At 42.6% G+C, this 18163-nt stretch overlaps 2 protein-coding genes and 1 pseudogene across 2 annotated transcripts; 2 read left to right on the forward strand and 1 right to left on the reverse strand.

The window, feature by feature from the left end:
- Positions 1 to 272: 272 nt before the first annotated feature.
- Positions 273 to 2843, reverse strand: LOC107585765 (uncharacterized). The gene is made up of 6 exons (XM_016272919.1): positions 2783 to 2843; positions 2464 to 2555; positions 2281 to 2392; positions 1668 to 1960; positions 534 to 688; positions 273 to 403 (listed from the first exon to the last, which is right to left on the reverse strand). Exons 2-6 carry the CDS (start codon positions 2472 to 2474, stop codon positions 273 to 275), a joined length of 702 nt encoding a protein of 233 aa, XP_016128405.1. The 5' UTR covers positions 2475 to 2555; positions 2783 to 2843.
- Positions 2844 to 2963: 120 nt separating this feature from the next.
- Positions 2964 to 9454, forward strand: LOC107585799 (protein lin-37 homolog). Its single transcript, XM_016272945.1, has 10 exons — positions 2964 to 3036; positions 3509 to 3562; positions 3645 to 3711; positions 4882 to 4932; positions 5079 to 5108; positions 6290 to 6375; positions 6681 to 6838; positions 8626 to 8757; positions 9033 to 9106; positions 9213 to 9454. Exons 2-10 carry the CDS (start codon positions 3529 to 3531, stop codon positions 9289 to 9291), a joined length of 711 nt encoding a protein of 236 aa, XP_016128431.1. The 5' UTR covers positions 2964 to 3036; positions 3509 to 3528; the 3' UTR covers positions 9292 to 9454.
- A 305-nt stretch (positions 9455 to 9759) lies between these two features.
- Positions 9760 to 12519, forward strand: LOC107585766 (C3a anaphylatoxin chemotactic receptor-like; annotated as a pseudogene).
- Positions 12520 to 18163: the final 5644 nt, after the last annotated feature.

Raw genomic sequence — 18163 nt, forward strand, 5'->3', positions numbered from 1 at the left:
TAAATAAAGAACCTCATGGAGGAAGATTTTACAGCAACCACCACTAGATGGCGACAGTCATCCACGATGCTAAATTACAGCATCTGGCAACGTGTGAAAATATACTGTACATGAAATAAATATACTTTTTTATTTATTTCATGAACAAAATTCAGCTGCATCTGCAACATATAAAAGCCCTACAGCAATATAACAAACTACAATATTTGTCATCCTCTTTAACACATGGTCAAAATGCCGTCAGCTTTTCTAGGCAAATCAGTTATTCAATTTCATGCAAAACTCACCAGCATACTAAGGTCAAGCATGTGTCTAGCTGGAGACAGCGTGGTTTCATCATGCAGTGGCTTTGAGATTGGGCTCTGGGTGCTGGCGGGGCCATCCTTCATGAGGTCAAGTGGTGCTATAACCAGGACATACATAAGTAAGACTCTAAGTACAAAGGAAGAGTGTGATTTGTGCACTGAAATAATTTACAATATCAACCCACCGAAAACGTATTATTAATGACAGATGTATTCTTTAAAGCACACCTCTGATATATTTCTCTGATGGGTGTGTTGGTGTTGAACTGGATGGAGGGGATGTGGACATCCACCAAAACGGCTGGTCATCTTCTGCATCAGTTGCCTGAAGGCATCTTTCGTCTCGACTCTGTGGCTTTCCGAAACGGAAGCGTTCAATGTACCTTGAAGGATTTAATTGCAAAAGGATGTCATATAATTAACAAGCAACAACATACGCTTTCAAGGTAAACATAACGCTTGCATTAAACACCCCGGATATGCTCATCTGAGAATAATGTGTCACCATATGTGGCACCATCACTTCAGCGTTCCTTTAAAAAGAAAGGAAGATACTGTTTATATTTTAAATGAATGGCTCACTGCGTAGCAAATGGTGAGTGAAATTACTCTATTTTAGACAACAAGGTCCACTTCCAGATGTAAAAATCTTTTTACAACAGACCTACCATGACCAAGATCTTGAATATATTTAATGTACTTATTTAAAACAGTAATATTATTAGAATTTAAAATACTTGTTTTCTATTTGAAATTTTAATATGAAATTTATTCCAGTGACGTAAAGCTGAATTTTCAGCATCATTACTCCAGTCTTCAGTGTCACATGATTTTTTCAGGAGTCTTTGATGAACAGAAAGTTCAAAAGAACAGCATTGGTTTGAAACAGAAATATTTTGTAACATTATAAATGTCTTTTTTCTGTCACATTTAGTCAATTTAATGCATCCTTGCGAAATAAAAATTATATATTTTTTAAAGAAATCACTAACTCCAAATGTTTAAACTGTAATTTATATCTCTTAATATAGTAAATAGTTGGACATGATACCATCGTTGCTTTGTTTGTGATGAACGCCATGCCAGCTTCTGTGGTTATTTTCATTGCGAGAAAAATGTATGGCTAAATTATATCAGGTTTTTACAATTTATTTTCGCTAAAAACTGTATTTGGCTAAACTCTGTTAAAAATCTCTTCAAAAGAGTTAACTGAATAATAAAGTCTTTCCATCCTTGCTTCATGGGGTGAGTAGTTCAGATGAGCCTTGTTTACCAATTTTACATCATTCTATTGTTTTGAATCAAAAGGTTTATTTATAATCAAAAGTGATATTGCCATTAGAGAACAATGGTTTCCCTTACTTTGCCAGAACTGAGGGTTCCTTTGCCTCAATTATTCTTGGTGCAACCATGTTTCTCATGGCTTGTAGCTGAGCTTCAGAGCAGACAGAAGTGTTAACGTTGTCTGTAGAGCAACTCAGGTCAGTAGAAGGCCAAGACTCGGAGTAGCTCAGCTGGCACTGAGTAGAAGGAGGACAGTGCAGGACACTACGTGATCTTTCATGGAAGACCTGGTCCTCCGTCCTCAAAGGTGACACCCGAGTAGGTAGATCTGAAGGACTGGGTGACTCAGAAAACCGGACAGGACTCAAGACCTGCGATGTGCAGTCCAAAAAACAACATCACCATGAGTTTTTGCAAGTTAAAACTTTGTTTTTCTAATCTCAACATTCGCAGTAGAGACTAGTCTACTACTAAATAGTGCACAGTGCATACTGTAGAGAATAAAAAGCACTATGCAATGTCGAATGTTTCAAGCAGTAATACTTCCTATATTGCAGTTATTGTACTTTTTAGATCGAAATGTACAAATCGTGGGGGGGAAATGTAGAATTTCTCCAATGCAAACCAAGAAAGAGTCACAAAATACACAGGCACATAAAACATGAAGTGAATGCAAAACCAGTTCTCTCACCAGTCTTTTTTGTTGCTTTGGGATTTTTCTGGATTTAGATGGACTGTAGTGGCTCCTGGACAAAGGGGGATCCGGAGGAAATGGATTCTGTCTTGTGAAAACAGCTGAGCCGCTAAGAAAAGTGACAACGTGTAAACAAAATGTAAACAAGTTTAATGTGACAGGATTTGACATCCAACCCACCTTGATCTCATAGCGTTCGTGCAAACCTGTTCTGCTTACTAAAAACAAAGGACGCACGTGGAGTTTTGTCATACTGTAGGATCCATGAATGTCTAAATAAAGGCACAGCAGTTTAACAAAACTACATGACTGTGTTGCATGTGCATCTTAACCGTCGCGTGATTACGTTACTATGGGATTAAACGGTCTTTTACCTCACTATTTAACAAGCTATACGCTATTTAAACTCTCAAAAAAAAACTAGATCCGGATATAACCATAAACTCATTGCAAATATGTTGTATAATTTGATGTTTGTCAAAAAATGATCTCAGCTTACTTTTCGAATTGTGGGACTGCGATGTATCCTGGGATATGTAGTCCGAGAACTGTTGTTTACGTTGTGGTCGAAGACAGTTGACCAGCCAATAGAGTGGCGTATTTTGTGATCGACAGCAATTTGAACCAATAAGAGCGCTGCGCTCTCGTTTGCTGCAGCCAATGACGAGCCAGGAATCTCATTGCGCGCGGAAGAGGAATGTCGGATTGTGACAGAAGCGGCTCGTCGTCAGTCTCTCAGCTAAGGATTGGAAGGTGAATAGCGTGTTGTTTTGTATTTTTTAAAGTGTTTTTACGTCCCAAATGATGTTGTTTAAAGTATTATGGTATTGTTAAGGGATTTATGAAGTTGGCGAAGATTTTAAATGCCGTTAATGAGGAGTTTAAGTGGTTTCCTAGCTAGCTAACGTCAGCTGTTTATATCATTGTAACGTTAACGTGAACGTTAGCTAATTAGCAAAATAATAGTGTCATTGTTTTTACTTGTTGTTCATACTCCCCGTGCTTTCTCTTTTGCTAACTTTTAGTGTGTATACCTATGCCTATGGGTACACACACCATATATAATATGCCCTTTTAAAGACAAAAGTATATCAAACTGCAGCAAATTACCGTAATTTTACAGTAATTTTGTTTTGTATATTAGTCTTAATATGTATAATAATCTTTTATATTAGTCATATAGTAATTAACACATCACTAAATCCTCATCTTAATAAAATTACAGGAAACAAACCAGCAGGTACAATGCTTCACTGTAAAATCAAGACTGAGAAAACAGGTGAGGTTGCAAACATAAGCTTCTTTTTTCATTTCTATTGTGTAGTGTTTTGTGTGGTAAAAAAAAAACTGTTCTTTTGCAGATGCTGGGGCTCGAAACCGCCTTGATGCAGTATTGCAAGGTTTGGTTGAGAGGAGTGACAGTGAGAGGTTAGTGCATTAATGTGTCTTGAGCTTTGAAAGCTCCAGACTGTAACAGCGAAGCTACAAATGGACCTCATGTAGTTAAAGCTCATTAGTGATGGGTCCACTTTAGAAGATTGTCTTAATGTAATATCGTACTGTAAAAATGTGTCTGTCACTAAAAGTGAAAGTGCTGCAAAATGTAAAATAACAGTCTGTCAGAACAAAATGAATGTATGATATACAATGTTAGTGACACAGCGATTCAATTCAACATATTGTCATGAAATGTAAGCTATATTATCGCACAGCTGACTTTACTCGCATACATACTGTACACTCACTTGTTTTTATTTTGTCACAAAATGTTAATTATCGCCCAGCTCTGCTCTTCCAAATGTGACTTTAAGACATGGAGATATTATAAAAATGTTCATCATGATTTTATGTAATGAAATCTGCTTTAAAACGGAGTGTATTGTGAAAAGCACTATAGAAGTAAAACTAAATTGACTTTCCAGTTTCACTATAAAACTTGTAATGTCTATTGTAACAAAATTATATTTTTAACATTTTCTTTCTGTGCCAATGTATTTTAACTTGGCAAAGAATCCCCTATCAATAACATATTTTACTCCTGTTTTGTATTCTGAGAAAACTTATCAGGAATGTCACGCTCGCCACCTGTATCCCTAAAGTATTTGGAATCTGGTGTTTTTTGGAATTTCCACAGAATTGGAGAACTAAATATCTAGGACAACAGGAAGTTATTAGGAAATCTGAGCAACTGGATTCTCTGAAAATAAAGACCATTTATGGCATCCCAGAGATTTGGTTTCCACTGAGCTCAGAAAAATATTTGGTATTGATTAATAGCTTTCTTGTCAGAATCCATTTACATTTCAGCTGTCTGAATAATTGCCACCCTAATAGTCTGAGGTTGTTTACTGCTATAATTATGTTTGTGGAAATACTCTCTTTTTTCTCATGTTTTCCTTTTTTAAAGGAAAATCAAATCATTGATCATCAACAGTAATGCTTTCATTTGTTTCCTGCAAACTTTTCAAAATATCCGGAATTGTAACAATTCAGGAAGGGAATACTGGCAATACATAACTTTTATAAAGTAGAGAGCAGTTGTTTGGGGAAAATTGCCATTTGTATAATCCTTTGTGCTCTTTCTTCCTTTTCCTGCAGAGAGCAGAATGAAGAGGATTCTGGGAAAATGGTGGCAGACTCTTTGAGCAAGTATGCACATACATTGTTTTTGTGTGACTGATATAAACATTTTCCTCTTTTGACCAGAAAAGTGTTTAAGATGTAAAATGGTTAAAGATTTATTTAACAGTCATATGTAATGCACATTAAATATTTTATTCCTTTCTCTTATACAGGGATTTGTCGCCGCCTTCTGCAGGGAAAAGGCAAGCAGAATCTTCTTTGACCTTTACTTTGAAGGAATAGTTTACCCACAAATAAACAATTGCTGAAAATGTACTCACCCTCAGGTCACCCAAAATGTAGATGTGTTTGTTTCTTCATCAGAACAAATTTGGAGAACTTTGAGAGATTAAATTACGTCACTTGCTCACCAATGTTGGAAGTCGTGGCCTAATGGTTAGAGAGTCGGACTCATAACCCAAAGGTTGTGGGTTCGAGTCTCGTACCGGCAGGGATTGTAGGTGGGGGGAGTGAATGTACAGCGCTCTCTTCCACCTTCAATACCACGACTGAGGTGCCCTTGAGCAAGGCACCGAACCCCCAACTGCTCCCCGGGCGCCGCAGCATAAATGGCTGCCCACTGCTCCGGGTGTGTGTTCACGGTTTGTGTGTGTTCACTGCTGTGTGTGCACTTTGGATGGGATAAATGCAGAGCACTAATTCCGAGTATGGGTCACCATACTTGGCCACATGTCACGTCACCAATGGATCCTCTGCAGTGAGTGGGTGCCGTCAGAGTGAGGGTCCAAACAGCTGATAAAAGCACCACAAGTAATAGACACGACTCCAACCCATTAATTAACGTCTCCTGAGATGAAATGCTGCATTTTTGTAAGAAACACGACCTTCAAAAATTCCTTAATATTGCTTTCTCCAGAGAAAAGTCTGAATCAGGTGGGAACTAGGCACAGATCAATACTAAACAAATATGCTGGTGTATTTTGATGGATAATCTTTTATTTATAATGGATTATGGACTCATATTTTGGCCATAAGTGATGCTTTATAGTTAAAACGTCTTAATGGTGGATTTTTTTAAAATTATAAATGCACAGCTTTTCACTTCACATGACATTAACTGATGGACTGGAGTCATGTGGATTATTGTGATGTGTTCTGACGGCACCCATTCACTGCAGAGCATCCATTGGTGAGCAAGTGATGTAATGCTAAATCTCTCCAAATCTGAAAAACCATTGCAAATATATCATAAATATTCATTATTTCAACTAGCCTTACTACCAGCTGTGTGTACACTTCTTAAGGCTATTCAACATTCAAAGTGTGCTTTGTAAATATTTACAATAGTAATACTAACAGCCTAGATTCATTCCTAAATGGTTTGGTAGAGTTTGCTTTAAGAGACCCTTTTTGCCTTTCACAGACCATCATCACGATTCCCACAACACAGAAGGAAGAAGCGTAAAGAGATGGATGATGGTCTGGCAGAAACCAACCAGCATAAACAAAGTAAGACCAAAGAAGAAACAAATAGTGATGTGTAGGTTGAGTTAGGTAATGTGTAAGTAAATTTGAAATAAATGGCAATAAGTGCAGAATTTTAATTCTCCCTATGTATATAGGCAATTTTGTATCTTAAAGATAAGTAAAATGTTTTATCATTTCTGAGAAACACCATTGGGTTTTCTTATCAGTCAATATGTGTGGTTGTTGAGGGACTTTTATTTCATGCCAAGGTTTAGAGAATTAAATGGAAGGGTTTTTTTTAAGTCTTGATCTCGTAAGACCCATTTCCTGTTTGTCTTCTCCATCAGATGCTTATATTATCAAGTTATTTGACCGCAGTGTGGACTTGGCTCAGTTCAGCACCACCACGCCACTCTATCCCATTTGTCGGGCGTGGATGAGAAACAACCCATCTATGCAAGAGAGAACAGCGCCCAGCCCCCCTCACAGCTCTGGGGAGGATGAGGTCACCCCCAGCATTCGCTCGGCAATCATTTTAAATACTCATCCCCTTCAGATCATTGAACTGCTCCGGGGGTGTGTTTCCCAAAACCATCGTTAGCTAACTATGGTCGTTAGTTCCATTGAACTCTATTGGTAACGACGGAACTTGCGACCATAGTTACTTTTGGGAAACGTTATCACAGAATTTCAAATTATTTTTTGCAGATTTCGCAACCGGTTCAGTTGACGTGAATTTGCCACATTAGCTAACAGAAACCTGCTTGGTCTGAAAGTGATTTCAGTGTGGGCTGTGCTTCATATATCGCTACATTATTAACAATAGACAATGGAACAGGTTTGGGTTTTTTTCAGAAGTTTTTAAAAATTGTAAAATCATAAGTGTTCGTACAAATCAAATCATACGACTTTATATGAAAAACGAGGTCACCCCCAGCATTCGCTCGGCAATCGTTTTAAATACTCATCCCCTTCAGATCATTGAACTGCTCCGGGGGTGCGTTTCCCAAAACCATCGTTAGCTAACTATGGTCGTTAGTTCCATTGAATTCTATCGGCAACGACGGAACTTGTGACCATAGTTGCTTTTGGGAAACACACCCCAGAATAGCATGGTTGTTCACTTGTTGATTTTCGAAGATGGATGAATTCCAGGTTAAATACAAGCTAAAGTCTCTCTCATATTGCCATTTTTCCACAGATAATGACAAATGCTTCCAGTAATGTACTTAAAGTGGGACTCAGTAGGGCCACTGTTCTATTTTTGTTAGAGCACAACCAAAATTTAGTTTGTTTAATATTTTTACAGTTGTCTAAATAATATCGTGGAAGTGGGACTGTTTTTGTTGGTGGATGAACATCTGTTTATATAATTCTGACATTCCTTCTAACCCCACAGAGTTCCCAGGAATAGTCATTTAAATGTCCACAGTCAATGTATATTTTTTGTTGATAAGCTCAGTATTTCTTCAGGTAGATCTCTATACAGTAATTTTTAACAAACTCTCATTGAATCAAATGACTTGAAAAGCCAAGTGAGGGACCCGTTGTAAAGTCTTGTTGCACTATAGACCGTGGTTATTAAAGTGAATAACAAAAAATTAATTAAAACCATTAAAAAAAACTTTTTTATAAACATTAACTGAAATAAAATATAAAATGTACAAACACTGTTGTAAAGTCTTATCATAATGATAAATAATTAACTTGATATACTAAATAACTAAAATGGAAATAAAAATTAATAAGCACACACACACATACATATATGAATAAAAACAATAATAGTATCTATAATATACAACACTGCTGTAGTCCTGCTTTGCAAGAGCATTGCTTAAAATCTTTTTTCAAAATCATTATCTTTGTAAATCATGTCAGGCAGCTTGAGTTTTATTAAACTTGGCACGCTCATTTAAGGTGCGGTTGGCTCACCTCATTTTTCTCTAGTCGTAGTTTGACCTTGAATCAAAAGAAGAATAAAAATGCCTTGGGACTGTAGTATAATATATTATGTAACTGTCCAGTAATTTTTTAATAGTAAAGCTGTTATCAATTGTTGCTGTTAATAATGCTGCTACATCCGGCTACATTTTCCCATCTAAATTCAGTTACCCAGTGGAGAGATACATTTACCTTTTTCCTTTGAATTTGCCTAGAAGGCTCCTTCCACCACTGAGAAATGTCCTTGGCTTCACTTGTTTAAAAACAAAAAATTATATAATGAGGAATTTATGCCAAACCAAGCATTACAATTGGGGGAAACTGCTCTTTTACTCTTAATTCTTTCAGATGACTGACATGCTGAATGGCAAAGCACAGAGCGTGTACAGGCTTCCTCCACCTGTTTCCTGTCCAGTAGGTTCAGCTGGTGAACCTGTTAATCTCAGAATTCCACCTGTAGAGAAACCTACAGAGAGCCAGGTGAGCTGTGGTAACTGTTGTGTCACACACAGTCTACAGCAAGCACTAATCTTTCTTTAAAGATCTGCATTTTAAGCAAACTGCTAAATGACAACCGATAACGCTTCCATCAAACACATGCTTAACTCTAATCGTTGTTAGGAAGAACCTGTTTGCATGCATACTGAATTGATCTTGTTATCCTTTAAATTAAGTTTGCAATACTAATGTTACTAAATGATGTGCTTCATGTGGATGTATCCAATTAGTTCTTGCAAGATCTTTTTGTTTTTCAGTCTGTAGATGCTGCAGCAGGCACCTCACCTCTTATCTTCAATCACATCAAACGCTGGAAGAAAATTAGACAGAAGTATTCTCATCATTCTATAATTTCTACTACATTTACAAGGGGAGAGGGATATTTACAAATGAAATCATTTATATGTTGTTTAGCATTTTTTTTATGCATGTTATAGGTGGAAGGAGGCTTCCAGTAAGAACCAGCTGAGATACAGCGAGAGCATAAAAATCCTTAAGGAAATGTATGAACGTTAGTTCACTAGTGCATCTGAAGAAAATCTGTGAAGGCAATTTAAAAAATATGTCCAGGCATGAAGCCTACAAGGAGAGTGAAATAATTAAACCTAAACTATAAATTATTTTGTAATGTCTTTGTTTTTCTCTTTAAATACAAACTCACAACAATTTCAAATAAATCTTACAGTACTGAAAATGAATTTGATGTGTTCATTCTGCATTAATAAATTCTTTATAATAGTTCTCGGCTCTTTCCAACTTGCAACATTCAATATTTGTCTTGCATTACCTATTTGCATGTGTAACCATCTGACTCTGATACAACACATTGTGGAACTGCACATCCACATTTATGGGTGAATATCTATTAAATGCATGGAATTCCAAGCCACACATTAACACCAAAAGATCCTATTCAAGCTTTTTGACATTTTTATTTTGATTAAAGATTAGGCAAAATTAACAAAGAGGTGAATTATAGGCAGTATGTTGCAAAGCAATTGTAAGTCAGATTTTCTCTCAGTCTTGTTTCGTCCTGACATCTGTTAGGTGTGCAGAAGCTGGAATTCCTCACGCATGAACATATAGAGAATGGGGTTCAGACAGCTGTTTATCATAATCGGGCATTTAGCTATTGCTGTACAGGCTAAAAAAAAACTAATGAAACACTTTCAATCCACTTATTCTCAGTTGCAATTGCCATATAAATGTGACAAACATGCAATGGAAGCCAGCATTCAAAAAAGGTCAGGATTATAGCAATGAACTGAAAAGCCCTTAGCAGCTTTTTCCTTTTAAGCTGTTTGACTCGTACTGCAATAGTTATATGAAGATGCAATGATTACCAAGGGGATAAGGAAGCCCACCATAAACGCAAATATAAAGAAGATCTGTAAAGTTGCAAAGACTAAAGTAAAAGTATTAAAAGTTATAAAAGTTAAGTTAAAAGTTTAAAAAAATAAAAGTTTGTTAGTGTTCCAGTAGTCCTGTCTGCTATCGTCTCTACAACATGTATGTGAAAGATGTCATGAAGTCGAAAAACACTACAACGCCGCCCAAATGTTCCCAAAGTGTATCTACAGACAAATAAAAATATGTATTATACTTGGAATATAGGCCTATACCTGGCAACTTGAGAACGGAGAGGCGGATGTTGTATCACAAACGAGTACGTGAGTTTCACCCAGAGCATTAGATGTTAAAGGGTTAGTTCACCCAAAAATGAAATTTCTGTCTTTAATTACTCACCTTCATGTCGTTCTAAACCCGTAAGACATCCGTTCATCTTCGGAACACAAATTAAGATATTTTCGATTAATTCTGAGACCTATCTGACCCTCTGCAATGTAATTACCATGATCAAGGTCCAGAAATGTAGCAAGGAGATCGGTAAAATTATCCATGCGACATCAGGGGTTCAACTGTAATTTTACGAAGCGACGAGAATACTTTTTGTATGCTAGGAAAACAAAAATAACGACTTAATTCAACAATTTGTCTTTTCCGCGTCACCTTGGTGCCATATTGGAGAATATCCACTGAACATAAACAGCAGTATGCTGTTCAGCTGTGTCAGCTGCGTCACATTTTTTATTTGAACGAAAACAATGTATCCACGTGACACAGCTAGGTCAAAACAACCCAGTCGCTGGGTTTGTCCACATTTTACCCAGCGCTGGGTTGTATTTAACCCAGCATTTTTTAGATATAGATAAAACGCAATAAAAACAAAGTAATGAAATTTAAAAAAAAAAAATCTAATTTTTTTATTCCCCCCCCCCTGTTGTACCAAAACCAGGTACCAAAACGTCATGCTTGTGTACCATTACACCTCATATATATATATATATGTATGTATGATCTTCTTCTTCTTCGTGTCCTACGATCTTATATTACATCTTTCCAGTGTGTAGCACAACTGATGGCATGGTAGCTAGGCTCTGCTAGGTCATGATCTGAGCATTGCGGTGCTAGGCTGCACTGCATGAGGTGTTGCATATTTTGCTCGCTACCGCAATCGCACTTGCTGGTTGGTGAGAGACCCCAAGCATGTAACGTTTGTAGGCATCTTCCATGGCCTACTCGTAGCCTGTTGAGGGTCTTCCAGATAGGCCATGGTTGATTGTTGCCACTGGCTAGACACTCAACAGGGACGATTCCTCTGGCTTCCCAAGATCTTGCCCCCACACAAATGGCGTTCTATTTATTTATTTCTTTTTACTTTAGACCAAACCGTAGCCCCATCAACTAACAGCACAGATGCCACAGTGAAATACTTAAAGAACATCAATGTTTTCCTGCACTGCATAATATGTGTGCTTGGTGTTGCTGGCAATGGAATGGTCATCTACATCGCAGGCCTCAAAATGAAAAGGACCGTCAATACCATTTGGTTTCTGAACCTGGCGGTAGCCGACTTCCTATTTTTGTCCCTGATCTTTACTATAATTTATAAATACCGCGATTCAGACTGGCCTTTTGGTGACTTTATTTGCATGTTGAGTAGCCTGGTGACTGTGCTGAATATGTTTGCCAGCACTTTCCTGCTGACAGCGATCAGTCTGGACCGTTGCCTGTCCACCTGGGTGGTGGTGTGGGCCCGGACCAAACGAACCGTCCTGAAAGCGAGGATAATTTGCCTGTTTATTTGGTTAGCTGCAGTTGCCTGCAGTCTACCTTTAGTCATCTTTCGGAAAACACATTCCAATTCTCCGCAGCAAACCCTGTGCATACCTGGCTTTTCAAGTCTGTTCCGTTTTTTTGGTGGGTTTCCTCATCCCGTTCGTCATAATTTTGGCTTCCTACATGGCAATCGGAGTACGAGTTAAGCGCCTCAGGAAAGACAATAAACTAAAATCCTTCTGTATTATCCTAGCAGTAATCCTGGCCTTCTTCTTCTGCTGGCTTCCCTTTTATATTTACAAATTCCTCGAAGTGTGGTTGTGTGAAATGTATGATGCAGACACATCAGATGAACTGACCAGCTTCCAGAATGTTTTCGACCAGATGGGGCTCTTCATAGTCAGCCTTGCCTACTTGAACAGCTGCCTGAATCCCTTCTTCTACGTGTTCATGTGTGAAGAGTTTCAGAAAAAGCTCAAGCAATCTTTGGTGATGGTGTTCGAGAGCACATTCTCAGAGGAACACCTGGCTGTCCTCTCGCAATATTCCCAATACCAACGCAAATCTCATTCCCAGAGTGGAACGGGACCAAGTTTGACCCAGTCTTTGACACTTGAGGGTTAAACATTCATAATGCCACATGTGTATTTAAATAAAATAACATACAAAAAGGAAAAACACATACAGTTTAGCATAGAAGCTGTGTAGACAAAACATTAACAGTGTGTTCCCTTTCAGTCGGTCACTCCCGACGTCATGTCCGATGACCGACGAATTGGGATCTCGCTTAGAGAGACCAATCTACTTCGAGTGTAAACTAAACGAGCCAATGCACATTGGCATGCGATTATTGCATCCAGCTGCCGCTGATCACAGCGTGAGTGTAAGTAGGCAGCAGATGCAGCGCTTTTTTCGCTTTGGAGCCGAGCGATCACATCGTTCTGCTCCTGATTACTCTACTGAGAGAAGAAGACTGAACGAGTTCCTAACATAAAGTCTAACATACTACATAAACACATAAACTGGTCTAACATCCTACATAAACACATAAACTGGTCTAACATACACATACACACACACACACAGTTTGTATAGGAAAGGGTTAAAAACTTAAAGCAGTAAAGAGAAGAGAAATAAGAATATGAAGTTATAGAACCATTTGCATATTCAGCAGATCTGCCCGAGGGAAACATCAGATTCTTAGTTCAAACACACCTTTGTAAAAAGGTGCAAATGATACCTAATTAATAAGACTAAGTTTGATACTTGCATGTCTCATCTGTCTGAAAGAGAGGTTTATATGTTGCGTAGGTGTAAACATACAATATACACTCTCAATTAGAACTCACCCGAATACGAATTCATAGATACTAAACATGGTAGAGTTATATATATATGTAAGCTGACAGGAGTGTGTTTCGATTATAAGCTTGCATAACAGAATACAATTTCAAAGACAAAATACACGATGACAATAATATACCCAATGACCTGAAGGATCAGGTGTGTTCATTCAAAAAAAGATTTTCCTATTAATTAATTAGCAAAGAAAAGTCCTTCCCTTGTGGATTTTCCCTATGGGCAAGGAAGCGATTTTCTTCACCTAAATTCCAGGAGGTCGTAAATGTATCGGGTGTCAGGGTTACCATGGAACCAGGGGCCTGTTCGGCTTCCTGGGGTGTTACAGAGTATTTGTTAAATCTAGCTAACAAAATATATATTGTGTGTTTGAGTGGTCCAGACGCTACAAAGACGATGTATGCTATAGACAACGTATCACCCGGGTGTTTCTGGATGCGGTCGTTACCTGGCGCTGGGTGATGGTCATGATCGCTGCCTCACGTGCCTGGGCATCTAGCACGCTGAGGTGGCGTTTGTGGATGAGTCATGTTCTCATTGCGGGAAGATGATCATCTTAGAGTCGCGGGCCAAGCTCCGTTTCCTCAAATGGGCGGAGTTCCATTGCCTCTGCCTCGATCTAGTTCTCGTCATGGCGGCAGTCAAGCAGGGGCTACTTCAGGCAGTAGCATGGGCAGTCTGTGGGTAACAGTGATGGCAAACCCTCCAGGGAACCAACCCTCAGGGGACCATCGCTCCTCTTGCACTCCGCACCCAGTTGAGCTGCCAATGGAACGTGCTGGGCCCTCTACGGCAGTAGCACGGGCGGTCTGAGGGTAACAGTGATGGCAAACCCTCGGGGGACCATCGCTCCTCTTGCACTCCACAACCAGTTGAGCTGCCAATGGAACGTGCTTGGCCCTCTACAAGGAGCATACCAGCCGTATCCTTTGGTGCTTCTCCCAACGACCAGATGTTGATCATTGCATCGGAGGGTGAGCCGGAGCTTTCTGGAGAGTAAGATTCGGCTGCACTACTGTCCTCCGGGACTGTAGCAATGCCTGAATTGAATCCGGAAATAACGGCTATGCTTTCCCTGGCCGCCGTGGGGGTAAGGCTTGGGTGGAGACTTCCACTGTGTCCCGAGCCCTCAAGGTTGCACGATTGGTTCTCTGGGTGGTCCGCGCTGGTTCTCAGCACCCCGCCTCGGTGCCTTTCTTCCCGGAGGTGCATAAGGAGCTCACCAGGTCGTGGACGGCACCTTTTACTGCCGGAAACCGATCTGCTGTTTCCTCCTCCCTCACCACCCTTGACGGTGGTGCAGCTAGGGGGTTACAGGGGTCCCCCCGGTGGAGCGGTCGGTTGCGATGCAGTTGTGTCCTAATACCGCCTCCACCCGGCAGAGCGAACCGTGCCTCACCTCCCGGGTCTGTAGGTACTTGACTGGCCAGCAATGCTTATACGGCCTGTGGAGAAGCTGCCTCCACCTTACACGCTACGGCGTTGTTGCAAGTGCACCAGGCCAAGGCACTGAGAGACTTGCACAAGGGTGGTCACGACCCGGAAGTTCTCAGAGAACTCTGCACCGCGACGGACCTCGCACTACGAGCGAGGAAGGTTACGGCGCAGTCTCTGGGTCGTGCGATGTCCACTATGGTGGTCCAGGAGCGCCATCTCTGGCTGTGTCTGGCCGACATGCGCGAGATGGACAAGACACGATTCTTGAATGCCCCCGTGTCCCAGACCGGCCTTTTCGGTGGCATGGTCGAGAACTTTGCCCAGCAGTTCTCCGCTGCCCAAAAGCAGACTGAGGCCATCAGGCATCCTGCCCCGGTGTGCAGCTGCTGCCTCCACCCGGCCGCCGCCAAACCTAGTGGCAAGCGAAAGAGCAAGAGGCCCTGAGACAGGCAACCCAGAGATGGAGCACCACTCCCTCCCCTGGAGGAGGGCCAGGCGGAGAATCTTTTATTTATTTATTTTTTCCGCCACTGACCTATCGGTCGGTGGTACCCAAATACTTGACAAAAGACCAATGTCCTCTATCTCTGGGTCCCCAGAGTGGATGGGGGGTTGTGGATGATCCAGTGTCGTATCACACTCACCCTCCTCTCTCGCCAGTGAGCAGCAGTGGGCGGATCGGGAGGACGAACCAACGGACTACCCACACACCCTCTGCTCGAATGCAGGTCAGTGTTACACACACTCAGACCCCGCCTCGGACTGGCTACGAGACACCCGGGCCGGGTCCCTGCGTTCTTCCTTGCTGCCTCACTGCGGGTACACCTGTAGTTCCGTTGGTGCCACTTGCGCGCCGTCTGGGAGCCTGGCCAGTGCTACCCAGCCCGTCTTGATAGCTTCTTCGAACCGTCAAGCTCGGCTGTGCGATTCAGTTCACCCGGTGCCCTCCCAAGTTCAGGGGCGTCCACTTTACTTCAGTGAAAGCAGCAGATGCCCTGTCTTGCGTGCAGAGATCGCAGTCCTGCTGACGAAGGATGCGATAGAGCCGGTTCCTCCAGCCGATATGAAGACGGGGTTTTACAGACCCTACTTAATTGTACCCAAGAAAGGAAGTGGGTTACGACCAATCTTGGACCTGCGTGTCTTGAACCGGGCCCTTCACCGGTTACTGCTCAATATGTTGACACAGCAACACATCTTTGGGTGCATCTGTCCCCGAGATTAGTTTGCAGCGATCGACCTGAAGGACGTGTACTTCATCTGTTGACCCTTCCTCACCACAGACCATTGCTGCGGTTCGCATCCGAAGGACTAACATATCAGTACGAGGTCCTGCCCTCCGAGCTGTCCCTGTCACCCCGTGTCTTCACGTAAGTTGCAGAGGCACCCCTTGTTCCCCTGAGAGAACAGGGCATTTGCATTCTCAACTACCTCGACGACTGGCTCATATTAGCTCTGTCTCAGGATCAGTTGTGTGAACACAGAGACTTGGTGCCCTCGCAACTCAGCCAGTTGGGCCTTCGGGTCAACTGGGAAAAGAGCAAACTCTCCCCGACGCAGAGGATCTCTTTTCTCGGTATGGAGTTGGACTCGGTTGAACAGACAGCATGCCTCACGCAGGAACGTGCTCAGTCGGTGTTGAACTGCTTGAATACATTCAAGAGCAGGATGGCGGTCCCACTGAAACAATTTCAAAGGGCTCCTGGGAGACCGCCTCAGCACTGGCTCCATGGCCGAGTCCCGAGGTGGGCGTGGCAATGCGGCACTCACCGGGTCCAAGTTACACCGGCCTGCCGCCAAACCTTCACCCCATGGTCAGACCTTGCGTTTCTCCGGGCACTCCTGCCCCTAGATCAGGTCTCCAGGCATGCTGGGGTTCACACTGATGCCTCAACTGGCTGGCAATATGTGGCCGGCTGGGGGGCCACGTACAACAGGCTTGCAGTGACAGGGGTTTGGACGGGGCCCCAACTGCACTGGCATATCAACTGCCTCGAGTTGCTGGCAGTGTACCTTGCCTTGATCCGTTTCAAAGGGTGCTTACGAGGCAAGCATGTACTAGTCCACATGGACAACACTGCGACCGTTGCGTACATCAACTGACAAGGTGGTCTACTGCCTCAGAGACGGGGCACCCTTTGGCACCCACATCCAGACCTCTGGAAACTTAATGTCTGGTCCCTGGACGGGACGCGGAGGTTCTAGGTGATCTACCCCAAGAGGTAGTTGACACCATCACTTCAGCGAGAGCGCTGTCTCCGAGACACGCTTACACTTTGAAGTGGAATCTGTTCGTTGAGTGGTGTTCTTCTCACCAAGAAGACCCTCGAAGATGCCCGATCAGAGTCATGCTGTCCTTTTTGCAGCAAGGGTTGGAGCAAAGGCTGTCTCCCTCCACCCTCAAAGTCTATGTCGCTGCAATCGCTGCTATCCACGACCCTGTAGAAGGGAAGTCCATGGGGAAGCATGACCTGGTCATAAGGTTCCTTAAGGGGGCGAGAAGACTAAATCCTCCACTGCCCCCCCTCTATACCCTCTTGGGACCTGACTCTAGTGCTCACAGCACTGCAGCAGGGCCCATTTGAGCCTTTGCAGACAGTCGAGCTTAAGTTTCTGTCAATGAAAACTCTGCTCCTGATTGCACTGGTCTCCATCAAGAGGGTAGGGGACCTGCATGCATTTTCGGTCGATGATTTATGCCTAGAGTTCGGGCCGGCCGACTCCCAGGTAACTCTGAGGCCCCGGCCCGACTATGTGCCCAAGGTTCCCACCACTCCCTTCAGGGATCAGGTGGTGAACCTGCAAGCGCTGCCCCCGGAGGAGGCAGACCCAGCCTAGCTTTGCTCTGTCCTGTCCGAGCCTTAAGGTGCTACGTAGATGGGACACAAAGCTTGAGGACCTCAGACCAGCTCTTTGTCTGTCACGGAGGCCGGCATAAGGGGAATGCCGTCTCTAAGCTGAGGATGGCCCACTGGATAGTGGATGCCATTACCCTGGCTTATCAGGCACATTGTGTGCCCTGCCCATTCAGGTTGCAAGCTCACTCAACTAGAAGTGTTGCATCCTCCTGTGTGCTGGCTCATGGCGCCTCGCTGGCAGATATCTGTAGAGCTGCGGGCTGGGCGACCCCTAACACGTTTGCTAGATTCTATAGCCTTCGTGTGGAGCCGGTATCCTCCTGTGTTCTCACCTCAAACAGGTAGAAGCACTGAGTGGCCCCGGCTTCGGGTCGGCTTGCTAAAACCGCTCCAGAGAGTCCATATAGTAGACCCTGTTGAGCTCCTCCGTCCCCTCGGCAGCCAGACGTGGCGGAGCGTCCGGCGCCAGGCCCTCTCTCTATGAATCCGTGAGAACTGGTAGAGGGCTGGGTTCCATATGTAGAGACCTGAGTGAATCCCATATGTGTAAAGTCCACGGTATTACCTCAGAGCCCGTGTTTCCCCGGCAGACTTCTGCCATTCCAAGAGGGTTA

This window comes from Sinocyclocheilus grahami, unplaced genomic scaffold, assembly GCF_001515645.1.
Source record: "Sinocyclocheilus grahami isolate Dianchi unplaced genomic scaffold, SAMN03320097.WGS_v1.1 scaffold74.1, whole genome shotgun sequence".
Taxonomy (NCBI): Eukaryota; Metazoa; Chordata; class Actinopteri; order Cypriniformes; family Cyprinidae; genus Sinocyclocheilus; species Sinocyclocheilus grahami.